Here is a 16,874-nt window from a genome sequence, read left to right as displayed (position 1 = left end):
TTTTTAATCAGGTTTCTTCTCCAAGGGTCCTCATATTCCCAGCACAGTTAACCATTATAGTGACTGTCACGAGACAGTGACAGAGTCACACACTCACACACTGTGTCTGCTCTGTAGAGAGAAAACCGGCGGCTACAGGAAGCTAACATGCGTCTGGAGCAAGAAAATGACGATTTGGCTCACGAGCTGGTCAGCAGTAAGATCGCCCTGAGGAAAGACCTGGACAACGTGAGTCTCTTAGACAGTTTGACGCTATTTTCAACATTTGTCCTCATTGCAGGTCTAGCTTTAGCAGTTCCTGACATTCACACATGCCTGTGGCTTCTGGTATGTGTAGTAAAACACAGCATGTCCTTTTTCCCTTAGGCTGAGGAGAAATCTGACGCACTCAACAAAGAGCTTCTCATCACTAAACAGAAACTGGTGGAATCTGAAGATGAGAAGAGACGACTGGAGGAAGAGTCTGCACAGGTCAGACACCTCCAACACCAGCCAAAACTCACTAACGCTCAAAATAGTAAATAGTATTTCAGAAATAAAGCTATGACATAACACACATTGTGTACTGAACAACAAATTGAGATTGTCTTTAATTTTAGCTTCAAGTTGTCACCCTCTGCCTGGTTTCCAGCTCTGCTCTGTTAACCAGTTTTTTGAGTTGCATCCAGGGATACTCTTTAAACAATATTGAAGGTGTTCAGAAGAACTATTCTTGGTTTCTTTTACTTCACTGTCCACTTCAATTCACTCATTTATATATATAAAAGTATAATAATCAATATAATAAATAATAAAAAATATAATATAATTAATTTTTTTTTGTTTGTTTGTTTTTTTCACATTACCTGAAAGCAAAATATACGTGGAAAGGCTTTTAGAATGTCTGTTGAACTATTCTTGGTTTCTTTTTCTACTGTCCTTTCCCATTAAAATGTAAAATGCATAATATAAGTATAATAATCAGTATAATATATATAATTAATAGTATAAAAATATTATTAAAAATAAATTGTCTTTTTTCAATAATCTGAAAGCAAAATATATGTAAAACATATATACACACACACATATATATATATACAGACACACACACACACACACACACACACACACACATAACAAATTAAACTATGCATGTGCATCAGAAGTAGCTACTAAGTGCCAATGATTTCAGCTTTGTTTAACAACAACAAAAAGTTTAATTTGCAAATTCCCAGTGAAGGACTACACTACCCATAATCCTCAAATAAGATCCACCAATCAGAAAGTCACATTTACCATTTACCATGAAAATTGTGGTTTGTGTGGTTATGATATGACTGATTTCTTTTGAGGAGAAAAAGTGGCAGAGTTTTTAACTTGGGCTCTGCATTTGTGTTTTCAGCTGAAGGAGATGTGTCGGAGAGAACTGGATAAATCTGAGTCTGAGATCAAGAAAAACAGCTCCATCATTGGAGAATACAAACAGGTGAACACACACACTGACTCACTCACCTTGAGTCTTCAGTGAAGCATAGTCTGCTGTCTCTGTTTGAGATCATTCTGATTCTAATGGCCTTCTATCACTATAATGAAGTCCAATATCCATCCATTAGGTCACTATGGCTGCATCAGTTTAAATGGCCCAGGCTCTGTCATATCTCATCTTAAAACACCCTGTTATCTAATTAAATTACCTTCATAAAACTCTTAACTGAGACACTCTATGAATGTGCATCAGTTTTACTGTACAGTTCTCTCCTGCTCTGACAAATATTTGCTTAATTTACTTTTTACTTACTTTTACTTTTATGCATTTGGCAGCTTTTGTATCCAAATATATTTTTATAAGTTCATGCATTCCCTGGGACTTGAACACCATATAATCCTTTCCATATTTTTTCTTTTTACTTTATACTCTTTTCTTCACAAGGTTTGTGTTTTTTAGACTTTCTTGTGTACGCCAACAAATCCTTTTCATCACGCTACCATTATTTTTGTTCCCGTTTTCCTTTTACTTTTGTTTTGTACAGTGTAACTTTAGTTCATCTTTAAAGGAAAGGAGCCCATTAGCCCGTAAACAGACTTGCAACAATACATTAGTTTTAAGGGGCCACATATTTTGTTTTCATATTTTTCTTGTGGGAGCCTATGGCAACTCTTTTGAACCATATAGTTAAAAGTTTGCCACACTGATTAGGGTGGATTTCAGTATCCAAGCTGGCAATTATGGTATCTCTGTCTCAAAAAGTCTTGCATTAGCAACATTTTAAAATAGCATGAAATGGAATTTCACCCTATCCATTTTTTAATGCATCTCAATGATCTTATAGTGAACAGTGCATCCATGCACATGTTTGTCATAAGCTGCCTTTTTTAACCTTAGGGCTAGTAATTGATAGTCAAAATATCATAACTGAGCTTCTGGTTGAAATGTCTGGTGACGTAGGCCAGATTTCTCTAGTCATGTAGTCCACTTGAACTCCATTTTTCTTGGTTTGGAAAGAAAGCTCTCCTTGAGATTCTGCCTCCATCTAATCTAATCAGTTGATGGATGAACCAGAACCCATCATGCAATTTTTTTCTTTTTCAATAATCTGTTTCACTCAGATGTATTGCACAATATGCTTGAAAATATGTCACTAATCACATTAAATTGTGACATGTGACATGTTTTCAATGGGTATACAGTTTTTTGTCATTTGGAACCAATTCACTTTCCCAATTTTTTGGATGCCCCTTCAACAATGTTTCTTAAATCTTTACCACAACTTGCTCTGTCCAGATATTTGAAGTCAAACATTGTTTTACATAAAAACTTGAACTAATAAAAACCTAATCATAAGTTGCTAGAAAACACAGCATTTAGGAGGCATTATTTCAGCAACTCTGATGCATATTGACATCGAATGTATTATTGTCACATTGACTGAGAATACCATGGAACATTTGTTGCAATGGACCTACTGGACCAAAGTTATGAAGCTGTAAATAATGGTTTAAAAAATCTACTCATCCTTACAATGTATCATTGTTGTGCTTGGCCTAGCTATACTCTTGGTCTTTTCGCCACATTTATTGATAGGTGAGTAGAAAGAGGACAGGAAATGGAGAGAATAGGGCAGAACAGGAACAGGAAATTTTATAAAACCAATTGACTCTTCCCAAAGACCCACCCCCCTAGTTACTACAGTATTGCTATATCTGACAAGCCATGCCATTTGTTATACAAATTTTAAGAAAGTCAAACAATAAATACTATTTTGTGGCTCTTAAATGTGTTGTGACAGATCGCTGTGGTGGCTCAGTTCACGCAGCGTGTGAAGCAATCATCTCTTCCTCTTTACTAAGAGCAAGTAATAAACATGAATTAACATCAGAAGGTATCTTGTTTCAACTGCGGAAAGATGTCAGTACACACCATTTTTCAAGTTCAAGTCCAGCAATGTTAATCTACTCTCCGGTCTGGTTTGTTAGTCGGAAAAAATGGCAGATTTGCCATTATGATCGGTCACATGGCCTGTCAGTCAAGCTAACCACTAATCCATTGCTCGAACCATGTTGTCTTTTTTGTTCTACATAGGATTTTTTTTTTTTTTTTTTTTTTTTCAGAAGTAACCCCAAATTAGGGCTGCATGATAAATCGAAATGAAATCGTAATCGCGATTAGGCAAAAGCTACGATGCGCATCTTGTCAGTGGAGCATGGCTCTGTGATCAGTAGTAAATCTCCTTCTGAAGGATAGAGGGCGCTCTCATGCAGAAACTCCAAATACATCCCACAGAAGAAACCCAGGAAATCCCTCTAGCGGAAGTTGGATAAACAAAAGATTTAACTGCTTTCACTGATTTAACGTGACTAATAAACACACAACTACGACAATATATGGTTTATCTGACTTTGTCTTATTATAATTTTCATTATAATAAAGTATGTAATAATGCATTGCTAATCAACATTTATCACTGCATAGAATAGTATAAAATATGTTGCGTATCTTATTCTGTGTAAGAAGCCACATCATCATACTGATTTATTTCAAACACTCGGCTGACAATATGAAGTGAGTTTCGAGTAAAAACATGTTATTAAATGTGGTATTTTCTACTACACAGAGCCGTAGTTCACTGAAAAGCAGTATGCAGGCGGCGTATGCTCTTCTGTGTCAGCTGCGTTGCACTGATGCGCTGTTTTCTTTCAAACCAAGCATAAATGTACGTAAAAAACGTATCCTTGTGGTCCGGCTGAAACAGAAGAGCGTATGCCGCCTGCATACTGCTCAGATTTGCCAAAATGCCACTACACTGATTTGGAGAGACACAGAGGAGAGGAATTGTTTAATAAAGTCGTTATTTTTGTTTTCTTCGTGTACAAAAAGTATTCTCGTCACTTCATAATGTCACGGTTGAATCACTGATGACAGATGGAGTATTCTGACGATGCTTTTCATACTTTCCTGGACCTTGACAGTGTTATTTATTTCGCAGTCTATGGGACAGTCACAAGCCTCCCGGTTTTCATCCAAAATATCTTAAATTGTGTTACGAAGACGAACAAAGTTTTTACGGGTTTGGAACGAGATGGGGCTAAGTGATTAATGACAAAATTTTTATTTTGGGGTTGAGTAACCCTTTAATATGTTCCTGTAAACATGCATGTCCAGACTGGAGCAGTTTAACATGCTCATATATGGATAAGGGTTGATCTGACTGTAGAGGAGAGGCTGGTCTGAAAGTGGCACCTTCAGTGCAGTATGAGAGCTTCTCTGTAAAAATAGTTGAGCTGCTATCCCTGCGGAGCTCATTTTAATGGGGCTGCTGACAGCATGATTCATGGAGGAGCATGATAATGGTGTCCTCTGAGCTGAACCAGCTCTCTCTCGCACACACTCACGCTCCTATTGCTTGTATGAGCCAGATGACACACAATGAGCATCAAAGGCCTGCAGGTATCATGCTGGACGGCTTCCCGGTGTGAAATCAACACACATACAAAAATTATAACAAATATGAAATCTTAAAAACATCCACAGAAAAAACAACACTCTAACAAAAACACAAAGAAAGAACGTAAATAGGTATAAAAAGCGTAAAAGTCCCTTCAGTCTCTGCCCTGTATTATTATTCACATCTGACATTGCAGTACAGCATAAAATATCTTTAATTAAAAGTCTGTTTGATGAAAATATGTCCCATTTATTCATATTTATTCACTAAATGAGTAGCTCAGACATTTTCTCAATGTAGATACATTCTTTCGCTTGTCAAACAGCAAAAATAAATTATCTGGCTCATTTGTCTTACAGACATGAATGGCATCTCAAATCATGTCTTCTGAAGGAGACATACAGTATGCTACTACTTTTCAAAGCGATCAGACTTATAGGGATGAAATATGACTACAATAGTGTGTGTGACCAATAGAGGTCATGACAAAGCAACGCAAACTTCAAAAAAGCAAATTTAAAACTTCAAACCTTAACAATTAAATTTAAAAACTTATAAACAGTTTTTAGAGCGCAATTCCATAAAAGTGCAGATGGGAGGAAATTCTGCGGGTGATTTACTGACAAGGTCCACATTAAAGAACACAGACCAACATCTAATTTCCATAATGACCAGCGCAATCTACCAATAGCAGTTCAAATTACACCAGCTTTAAGACATGATTTTTTGGGGCGTTACATAATTGCGCAAATTGTACTAAATTGCATTGCGTGATTCATTTAAATACTCTTCTCTCATATATTTACAGATCGAAAGGGAAACTCCTACAAATACATATTCAATAAGTTGAGTCGCAAAAATCATGCCTTTTCAGTGCTATTTTCCCACTTCGTGTCTTTAGTAAATTCTGACAGTAGTTTTTTGACGCCAACTGAGGGTTTGTGCAAGCAAAATCTGGCCCTATGATCATTGCAGTGTCCGTTTTTATGTTCCACAAATGCTCGTTAGCAAAAGTTATCCTTTTCTAGTGTCTTTGCTGTTTCTCTTCAAAAATTATGATGGATAAAAATGTTTTTGTATTCATTTAACAAGTGTCGATGTGGGTGTCTGTTGTTGATTCTGTCTTCAGTAGCTTGTTGTTGTCCCATCTGTTTCTGTTCCGACTCTGAAACAATGTCTCAGGCCATCTTGTAGACAAACTAATTAGTGCAAAAATGTCAAAGCAAGTACTGATGAAATTTGCGTCACTGTTCAAAAACCCTAGTGTACGTGAAAAAACACTAAATATTTTTTAGGGTTAATTCTACACTGGGCTTAGTGCTTAAAGGAATAGTTCACCCAAAACTGAAAATTATCCCATGATTTACTCACCCTCATGCCAAGGTGTATATGACTTTCTTCTTTCATATGAATACAGTCAGAGTTATATAAAAAAAATATCCTGGCTCTTCCAAGCTTTATAATGGCAGTGAATGGAGGTCGAGATTTTGAAGCAAAATAAAGTGCATCCATCCATCATAAAAAGCGCTCCATATGATGAATAAAGGCCTTCTTAAGTAAATTTAATCACTCGCATCCAAAATATCCATATTTAAAATTTTATAAATCATAATCTCTAGCTTCCGCTAATTGTCGTACAGGCATTGATGACAGAGTGGGATTCCAGCGGATGACGTAGGCGTAGCTTGAGTTCTGGTGAGCTCAAGCTAAGAATAAGATGAAAAACAACAACAAACTACAGGAGCTGCAACAACAATAGACGGCCAAGTATATGACTGTTTGTGTGAGGGGGTTTAGAGAAACAGGCAGCTCTAGTTTCAATACAAAGACGTTTTTATTGATCATAACTTCTGGAGAAAAACTGGAAAATAGTGAAACATTCTGTGTCAAGTGTCTAAGGCTATGGATTTAGCTGTATGTGTATGTCAAAACTTTAACCAGTGAGCCATGGCTTAGAACTGAATATTTCATTAGGAATATTCTGGGGCTGCGTCATTCCTTCTCATTCCTTCATTAGGTCATTTGAGGCTACATCCTCCCTGCTGATCAATGCATGTTTAAGGAGGGTGTTTCGCCAAATTAAGATATTCAGGCCACATTGATCTAACAACGACCTCCAAAGGATTGATGTCAGGTTGGGAAAGAACGCATGGACCTCATCGATCAAGGGTGAAAAGTCAGCACTCTACTGACCTGAGCTCTGCGGTGCTGTAAGTGCACTTACTGTAAGAGGATGCTGGGATTACATCGAGACCAGGGGAATGTGATATCCTGTAATGGGAGAGATTGATTGAAAGATTGTATGTTCTGCTCATGATTGTTGACCTTTTACCGTAAGCCTTGTTCTCTCTCCTCTTCTGGAACAGTATTTTATTAGTGTGTGCCAGAGCACTTCTGACCCTTGACCTCTTTGTGTTTGTGTCTCAGATCTGCTCTCAGCTCAGCGAGCGGCTGGAGAGACAGCAGACGGCCAACAAAGGAGAGCTGGAGAAGATCCGGGTGAGTGATGACTCAAACACACACAGCAGATTGTGGCTTGATATAGCAATGTATTCTTTTAAAAAATATCTATATATATATGGTAACACTTTAGATTAGGGAATACATATTTACTCAATACTAAGAGTTTTCCCTTAATAAACTCCTCATGTGCTGCTTAATAATAACTAGGAAGGTAGTTATTAAGTTTAGTTATGGGGTGGCTTAAGGGATGTAAAATATGGTCATGCTGAATAAGACATTAATATGTGCTTTATAAGTAGCCAATATGCTAGTAATATGCATGCAAATAAGTTAATAGTGAGAACTGGTCCTCACAATAAATCGTTACAATATGTATATGAAACTGACATAGCATTTAACCTAACATAACATTTAAGGCATGACACTACAAGCAAAAACAATGCTTTTTTATGCACTGGTCAGTTCAAACATTTTGTTCAATAACAATTTTACATAATAATGTAAAAAACCAATGTAAAAACTCAAATGTACACTTTTAATAATTCATTTTAATGAATTCTGCACCTCAGAAATCTTTACTTCAGTAGCGCTTACACCACACTTGACGTTTTTATTCTGTACCTGTCTTCTGAAGGTTTTATCCATTATTCAGATTTATGATCTGGAAATGTATGCAAATTAATGCATATTTAATTATGTAATTAACTTAATCAACTGGGGAAGTGTGGTGATGTCTATCAGTTCATTTTTACACTATTCACCTGGATTATCTTGCCTTAAAAATTACAATGTTTCACAGCTATAAATGTATGATTATATAGCTATTATTTTATGTGAGAAAGATCTCGAAGAAACTTGCACAGTTGTTGCAAATCATAATGACAATCAATTATACTGTTTAACATCACTAATCAACAATACCAGACCAAAGCATACCTAATCAGACTCATACGACAAGTGTACTGTCACATAATGATATGGTCACTCATAAACTGTAACCTGATGTTCAGTTTCCCTCAGTGCTTTTGACTTACAAGATTATTCTGACAATGGGTTTGCTAACAAGGTTTCAAATGGACAGAACCAGCCACACGTTCAAAATATCCTGTTCAGATTTCATGTGAGAGAATTTAATCCACACACACATTTTGTGCTCATTCTGGCTGCTCAGTCATGCCATTCTGCACTAAACTCTATTGAAAGTCTTACACAGAAGTTTTAGTTTCATGTCTTTTATTTATTTGGTAGATAGCCTTGTAATAAGCAAGATATTATACAAAAAGCTGCTCATTATCACTAGCTCTGTGCTGATTGTCCTGATCAACCTGCTGGGCTTTATTTAGTGTTAATAAGCAGCTGATATTGAGAGCAGAGTTATGCCTGTAATCAGCTTAACATGGTGATCTCGTTACGAGGTGAACGTGTGCATCTGTACAGATGAAGGTGGAGGGCTGTGAGAAGTGCAGCATTCTCTTCAGTAAGGAGGGCCGTCTGAAGGTGCTCAGCGCTCCTAAGGAGGGCAGTGAGGAGGACACAGATGAGGAGAAGGCGGTGCTGAAGAACCAGCTGAGAGAGATGGAGCTGGAGCTGGCGCAGACCAAGCTACAGCTGGTGGAGGCCGAGTGCAAGATCCAGGTACCTCAACACCTACCTGATCCCAGACATCACCACACGATACATGCAAATGTACAGTATTTGGATGTTCCATGTCTTCCATCTTCTCATAGTTCTTTCACAGACACAACAATTTTCAATGTGTTCATTTAGAAATGTGGCTTTATTTAGAAAACTAGTAAACTTTTACACTGTGCTTTGATTGGACTTTCATCACTGATGGGTGATTTAACCAGTTTATGTCCTTCAAATGGACAAAAGGGAGTTCAGAGTCTTCAGTCCACTTAATGTTTTTCATTAAAAGATAAAATGTTACAAATGTCCAAACCTGTTGAATTAGTTACTTATTTAATCATTTCATATGAAGTGCCTGTAATAAAACTTAGCTTTGCAGCACAGGAATAAATTACATTTTAAAGTATACTCTAATAAAAAGTTATTTTAGTGTAATATTTCAGAAGATTACTATTTTTACTGTATATTTATAAATAAAAGGGGGTGTTTACGCAACACAATTTTTTAACTAAAAATGGAGAAGCTTATGCGTTTTGGCCATTCATTTACACTAGGGGTGTTGTGATTTACCAGTACTGGTGATAACCATGATATTTCAAAATGAAAAGTACATAGGGTCAAACATGTGATTTGTGTTTCATTCATTCTCAACACCCAAGTGCGCCCTCACACGGAAAGTCCACAAGCAAGACTCCTTAAGGAGTAATAAAACAAATGACTTTACAGGAAATCCCTTATATGGACAAAGGCATCCAGCTATTGCTGTAACTGAATAAACAGATAGAAACATTTGAGCTGGTGAAATATGAAGACAAATACACAACTGAGACAATATGTTGTTTTTCTGTGTTCCTCAAGCCATCTCGGGCGTTTTCATAAGTATTTTATAATCCATTGCTAATTGACTTTATTACAGTATAGAATATATTTTCTGCCTCATTCTGTGATAAGAAGCCTCAGCAGATCACAAAAGGAAGTCATTTCAAACATTTGACTGATGTTATGGAGTAAAAATGTAATGTTTTTTGGACAGCCGCTTTAGAACTGCTTTTCATTGCAAGTCATTAGAGATGTGTTGCTTTTTTTTTTAAAAAAACACGTTATAAGCAGGGAGGTGCTTCCTCATCATAGCGCATAGACTCACGGCCAATTTGGAGAGAAATAAAGAGCACGGAAATTATTTAAACATTTACATGGTCGTTCACGTCGTTTTGGTGGCCTTAAAATGCAAACATTTGAAAATGTTTCAAAGTGCAAGTTTTTGAAAACGACAGTTATTATCTCTGCGTAAACTACAACAATGTGAATGTGTGAAAACAGTGACGTCATACAGATGTGTATTATGTTTATTCTATAGGTATGTTTGTAGACGTGTAGTGTTTCTTTACAAGTGACATCGCCATCTACTGGCATCCAATTAAAAATACATCTTTTTATAAATTTAGTTAACATAAAAAACTTCAATTGACAATGTTGTCGTCTATATGCGAAACCTAAAATGCAAAGGAAAATCGTTTCCATTTTCAGTATATTGTTGTTTGTGTAAACATACCCTTAGTTAGCTTAAAAGACTTGTCACAAAAACAAAATATTACCAAGCTTTTTAACAGTATATATACACACACAGTAACAAGGTTGAACATTTAGCCTAAATAAATAAGTACCAATAGTTTTTTGAGGCTTGTTTTAGAGAGTCCAATAAGCAAAGTTTATAGAGTTTTTAATTTCACTTCAGGTGTGAGCTAAAGGACCAGGGGCTGTTTCATAAAAGATGCCAAGTCCAAAACCTGACTTGAAATAACCTAACAAATCAATCTGGGCAAAAACGGTTCCATAAATGACAATTTAAAATCAGGCAATCTCAATAATTTGATCCATGTTCAATGAGTCAGGATTATTTGATGTGCACGCTTATACTTGAACAGCCCTTAAAGGTGCTGTATGTAGAATTGACACAGAGTGGTTGGACTAGGTATTGCAGTCTAAATTCAAAATATTGGAGAGGTTTTTTTCACCTGGCCCCTCCTCCTCAGACTTGACACACACACAGGTTGCCAAATTGACGACACAAACAGGAACGAGCGCACTTGACGATGAATTAAATGAATATACCGCTAACTGGCAAACCGGGTGCCGAAATACAATTGGGTAAACTGGCAGTGGGCGGGTTTCACAAACCAAAACAAACACAGACATTCCGGCCCGGAACGCACATTCTCAAAGAAGAATAACTGACTGTAGCATTGTTTTTCAGATAAACAAGTGTTAACTTAGAATGTTTCTTAAATATCTGCAAACATATTATGGTATTTTGATGCTTTAGTAGAGTCAAAAACTTACATATGGCACCTTTAATGTCAATCGAGTGAACGAGCGCTGAAGCGTGCATGATTACTAAACATATAACCTACATATAAGTGTAAAATTTATGATAGCAGTAACTGTAAATCAAATGTAAGCTAGATAATACAGCCCTTATTACTAGTTCAAATGAGTTAATGTGTATTTCTCTTACTAGTTAAAATGTAGTCTATTTTCTATCATTTTTCATTTAATTTAGTGATTTTAACTTTTTAATTTAGTGCTTTAAAGAGCAATTTCAGATGGTAATGTTTTAATGTTCTACTATGGTTAGAAACTGCTGATCAACTTGGCTACGTCCACACAAAGCCAGAGCTTTCCCTATCCAATCTTTTTTTTCTCATCTCAAGAAATAGCTGCGTCCACCGAAACCACAAAACTGACACAAAACGATGTAGTATACATGCCAGACCAGCATGTGGTGCTGTAATTCTGCCACAGAGATACACTAAAAATGGAGAAGACTTGGAGTATGCTCATAAACCTTGTGTGCGGTATACAAACGAACATGGAACAATACATTTATTAATCTGTGTTAATGTCCGTAAATAAAAAGACGATTTTTCAATGTTTGTTGCTGTTACGTGACGTGGGATGATGACGTCATCGTTTCAGAAAATATACTGATTCACTAACAACACGAAAACGCAAGGGCGGTGTTTTCAGATTTATCCACTCTGGGACCCGGTTTCAGAAAATATCGGTTTCACTCTCCCAAAACGCCGGATCTGTGTGGACAAAATGCCTATACGATACAAAATGTATGCGTATACAGCGAAACTCCGTGTGGAAAGGGCCTGAATGCACAAGTAGCAACCATGTTAAAATGTTTTCAAATATCTTTCATATATCAAAAAAGGTCATTAAATTTTGGGCACAATACATTAAACACAGTTGGTTGTAGCCTATATATATATATATTTAAGTATTTAAGATTCAGTACTAATTGGTCAGTTTTTAAGTATTTTTTTGTATACTTTTATTTTTCTGTACTGATAATAAAAGTCAAGTAATTGTATGTTGAGAAAGTCAGTGGGAATATCATTGTGTTCTTATTGGTCAGTGTTAGAGGAACTAGAGGTTAGAGGTTAGTTTCCCAGCACAAGTTGCCACAGTGACTCCGCTTGAGCTATGGTAAAAATTTGCTTTCGGAAACCAAATCAAGTGACAATAAGTCAGACTAACTGAAATAACCCTGGCTTATTTGGTAAACTTGTTTTATGAAACAGCCCCCAGTAAGTAAACATCTTCCTGTCTTTAGGATCTGGAGCATCATCTGGGTCTGGCTCTGAACGAAGTCCAAGCCGCCAAAAAGACGTGGTTCAACAGGACATTAAGCTCCATCAAGACTGTGACAGGAGCTCAAGGCAAAGAGAGTGTCTAACAAGACACACATCTAGAGACGAAACACTCCAGCCCCATCATCACCCCCCATCCGGCTCGCCCCCCACAGCTGGAACAGTGCAAACAACTCTCCTTTTGTATAAACAAAAACCCCTTCCTTCTAGGGTACCAGCTACCCCATTTGAAACAAGTACTTACTGAAAGAAAAAGGCTTTAACGCTAGTCTTTCTACTACTGATGATGTTAAACAACTGGGGCGTGTAGCTGACCAAAAACGCTCTTCTGGGGGATATTAACATTTCTATCTGCTGTCCTACTCGAGACTAGTTGCACAAAGTCAACAGACGGTACAAGTGCTGCCGGAAAACTAACTTGTGTTCTAGCGTGATTTTCGTTATTGTAAGAAGAGGGCAAATGTGTTGATTGTGTGCATGTGTACGAGGTCTGCTTTTATTGTACAGTCATGTGAATGTGTTGGCCAATATTGTGGTTCTCAGAGGAAAACTAACACAGGAAGTTGGTAGCACACTGTACAGTGAACTTTTAATTAGATTCCTCCTCAAACCACTATCTGGCGCACTTCTGATATTAACAAAACAAGTGAATGGTATATGATGGGATATAGGCATTATGTATATGCGAAGCCATACGCAACCAGATCTGTAAAGTCTGCTTGTGTATGTGAAAGGTTTTACAGTAGCTGTTCATCATGACTAACAGGAAGCACTTACGCGGTGAGCACATGCTTTGATCGGCAGGCACATCTGGAGGTAAAGAAACTGCGGCAGTCACTGTGTAACCGACTCGCTGTGGGGAAGGTGTTTGCACCTTACAGACATATTTATATTAATATCAGGCTTGCTAGAGTTATTGTCGTTGTTAAAGAAGACAAATGAGGCCGTTCTAAAAGGCACTGGGTTGTAAATAGCATTTTCTTTTTCTTTTGGATTAATTTTATATTTCAACTTTGGTAACTGTACTAATGTTGCCTAATTGTACTGTGCTACAGATTATTACTCATGTTTTGCTTTTTGTCTGAATTTCCAACTGCTGTCTGACCATTACATGCCAAATGTACCTTTTACCCAGCATTACATGCGTGTGGACATGCTAATAGTGTAGGATGCTTTGTGTAAACCTCCATGAGTTTCAGTATAAACCTATGAACATGTCTCCTCTGGTCTGGTGTCTGTTCTTTGTTTTCATTTTCACAAGATCCTTTTGAAATTAAGAGTCATTGAGGATTTACGTTTTGGCATTACTGTTTCCTGGACTGATTTATGATTTCACAACATTGGGCTTATGGCACTTTTGCAAAATATCAACATTAAAAAGTAAGATTCAATTATTTTAACATAGAACATTAACATAGTATCTCTGCTGTCATCACATTTAAACAACTGTCATCAAAGGTTTACAGTGGTCTGATCAGCTTAAATGGAAACTACCGTAACATGCATTAATATTTACATCCAGTGTAATCAGTGATAACTCAAACATGCTACTTGCTAATTAGAGTACTTACATTTTTAAGACATACTGTTATCACAGAATAATTTTTTAAAAAAGTTTACTGTATAGTTGAATGAGTATAAAGCCAGCAGATATATGACTGCCCCAACATCATCATGACCACGAGACACATTTAAAAATTAAAAAATGAACGAAATTATAATTACTTTCATATTAAACATTGCAACATGAGTACAATGATGACAAATGATACAATTTGAATTAAGTCAACACTTTACAGCAATGTTCTATTTATTAGCATTAGTTTAAAATGAATAAAGAATTTTCTAACACGATTAGAATCAAAAGTTGTCTGTTAATATGATCTAACAGACTTGAGCTGACTGACATTAACAATGAAAAACTATTTTTATTAAATAAAATTAACATATTATTAATCAACATTAAGAAAGATGCATAATGTTTTGATAAATATATTATTGTATAATTTTGTTAATAACGATGTTAATGTGCTCACCCAGTAGGCCAAACATAAGTTGCTCATTGGATGGCAAATAAAGAAATCTGCTATTGTGCTGGCAAGGGTCTTGAAAGAATATTTATGAATATATTAAAAACACTTACGAAGTAACTTGACTTCCGCAGAGTTTCCAGTTTTGTATGACTTGACATTTCATAAGGCGGAAAACAGCGTTATTGGATCAATGATAGAGAGGGCATAACTGAATAGTTATGAAACCCTGGAAAAAATAAAGAAAAATCACATTGTTCATAGCGTAAGAATAAACATTAGCATACTCCGCAAAATTTAAGATGTACTAGCAAATTCAGCGTGAACGTGCGAACACGTTTCTCTGCGCGCTGTTCATTTGAAAAGGTGGGAAATGTCATTTAGATTAATATTAGATGAATAATGGAGTTTATGTGCGTTCCTGTGTACCTTACTTTGAAGCTAAAAAGCGATGACGAGGACGATCTCGTGCTGTTGTTCACTCCACAGCTGCAACGAGGCTGTAATCCGCTTGTTCAGGCGTGACGTAGGAATACCATTTCCGGCTCCAGTCTCTACTCGTTTCAATTAAGAATGCTATTTTAACAGCCGTTTATCCCTTACAAAAATTAACCATGGTTTTACTACAAACAAACAAACAAATAAATAAATAAATGATTGTTATAGTTAAACCATAGTAACCAAAAACTAAACATGGTTTTGCTACAATAAGGATAGTTAACCATGATAGGCCTATATTTGGACCATCTGAGATTTCGGAATGGAGATAAAGGTAAAAATCATGATTTTCTGTAGCAGTACAGCACACCATGAGTGTATATTAGCACCATTTGTCATTTGGTTTTGGCATCTGATAGTCAGGAAACATTAACACGTGACATCAAGTCACCATTCCACCATCTCTGACAAACAAGCAACAGACTGGAAATCTTTAATGTTCAATGTAGAGTATAGTTGCGTGAAGTTCCAACAATGCATATGTAGAAATTTTCTTTGGATGCATGGAAATACTTCTGTGGCTATACCTTATTTGATGACCTGACCGGATGTGATGTAGGCTATTCTAATATCGCAAGGTAAAAATTTCCAGTATTATTCACGAAAACATACTTTAAACACTATTTATGTCGGTTATGCATGATTATGGAGTAAATAGTTATTTAATCATTATTTACACTGATTATTTGTTTTGTGTTGATGTACTCATATGTTCATTACATGCACAAAAAAAATCATTAGTTTTTCCATGGTGAATAAGCCGAAGGTAAGGTTGTTTCGCGACCAATTTAAAAGTTCAATATGAATGCCACTAGGGGGTGAAATGCAACAATTGTATACAAATGTCAGAGCTATTGGACATTGCGCCAATGAAGTCTCCAATTTCAGTTTCATGTTAACCAGCTTGGATAAACTAACCACTGATTTGATAAGCAAATAGGTCAGTAGTCACAGTGAAATGGTTGTCTTACAGCATATCTTGTAATATCATTAAGCCTGTTTATAAGAATGGCATGCAAAGTTTTTAAATAGCACATGGTCCTGTAAAATTATCACCCTGGGATGATGTGCTTAGCAGGTTTGGGAATCCTGTTACTGGGAGTTACCTGGCATCAGTACAAACCCAAACATCATCGCTGATGAAACCAAACTCCACAGCTCACTTGTCGCTTGTTGCTGAATGTGTTAGGAGAGGGAACGTTGATAGCACTCGTTTACCCAAGTGCTTAAGTACCTCAACCCAACCCTAGTGTGCCTCCAGCTCTGCCCAGGTTTCGCTGACACAGGCCTGGTGCTATGCTTGCTCAGTCATCGAAAATAGCTTCCAATGGAGCCGAGAAACAGCTGCGGAAAAAATCTGCAATGGTTTTCCCAGATGAGAGGTGTCCAATAAACAGCTGGGATCTTTTACATTCTGGCAACATGTCTTATGTCCACTGTCATGCTCAAATACTTGGTCTTACCTCACCATGACTCATGAGGCCAGTCATATGGGTCTGCTCCTGGTCCATTTTCCACCTCAGACCCGACTTTAGTGCGGAAGGATCAGTGTAAAGCAAGACCTTGGCTGTAGGCCACAGAAGAGCCTGATTAATCAGTGAAAGCCTTGTGAGATGTGACGTAAGAGATGTTTTATCCCGCCTGTGACGCCGAGAGTAACCGGACCCCTA

General features: G+C 36.9%; 1 protein-coding gene across 4 annotated transcripts in view; it reads left to right on the top strand.

Moving 5' to 3' along the window:
• Positions 1–13,894, top strand: part of LOC109079148 (rab GTPase-activating protein 1-like) — an 81,954-nt gene extending 68,060 nt beyond the window's left edge. For all 4 annotated transcript variants that reach the window (XM_042732259.1, XM_042732258.1, XM_042732257.1 and 1 more), the window contains 6 exons: positions 118–228; positions 367–471; positions 1,385–1,468; positions 7,353–7,424; positions 8,826–9,023; positions 12,640–13,894. In XM_042732259.1, coding sequence (XP_042588193.1) covers positions 118–228; positions 367–471; positions 1,385–1,468; positions 7,353–7,424; positions 8,826–9,023; positions 12,640–12,762 — 693 coding nt within the window. In that variant the 3' untranslated portion in view covers positions 12,763–13,894. The remainder of the gene's footprint in view (positions 1–117; positions 229–366; positions 472–1,384; positions 1,469–7,352; positions 7,425–8,825; positions 9,024–12,639) is intronic.
• Positions 13,895–16,874: the final 2,980 nt, after the last annotated feature.

The sequence above is a fragment of the Cyprinus carpio genome, chromosome B10, assembly GCF_018340385.1.
Source record: "Cyprinus carpio isolate SPL01 chromosome B10, ASM1834038v1, whole genome shotgun sequence".
Taxonomy (NCBI): Eukaryota; Metazoa; Chordata; class Actinopteri; order Cypriniformes; family Cyprinidae; genus Cyprinus; species Cyprinus carpio.
The sequence above is the reverse complement of the archived record's forward strand: the minus strand, read 5'-3'. Positions and strand labels throughout refer to the sequence as shown.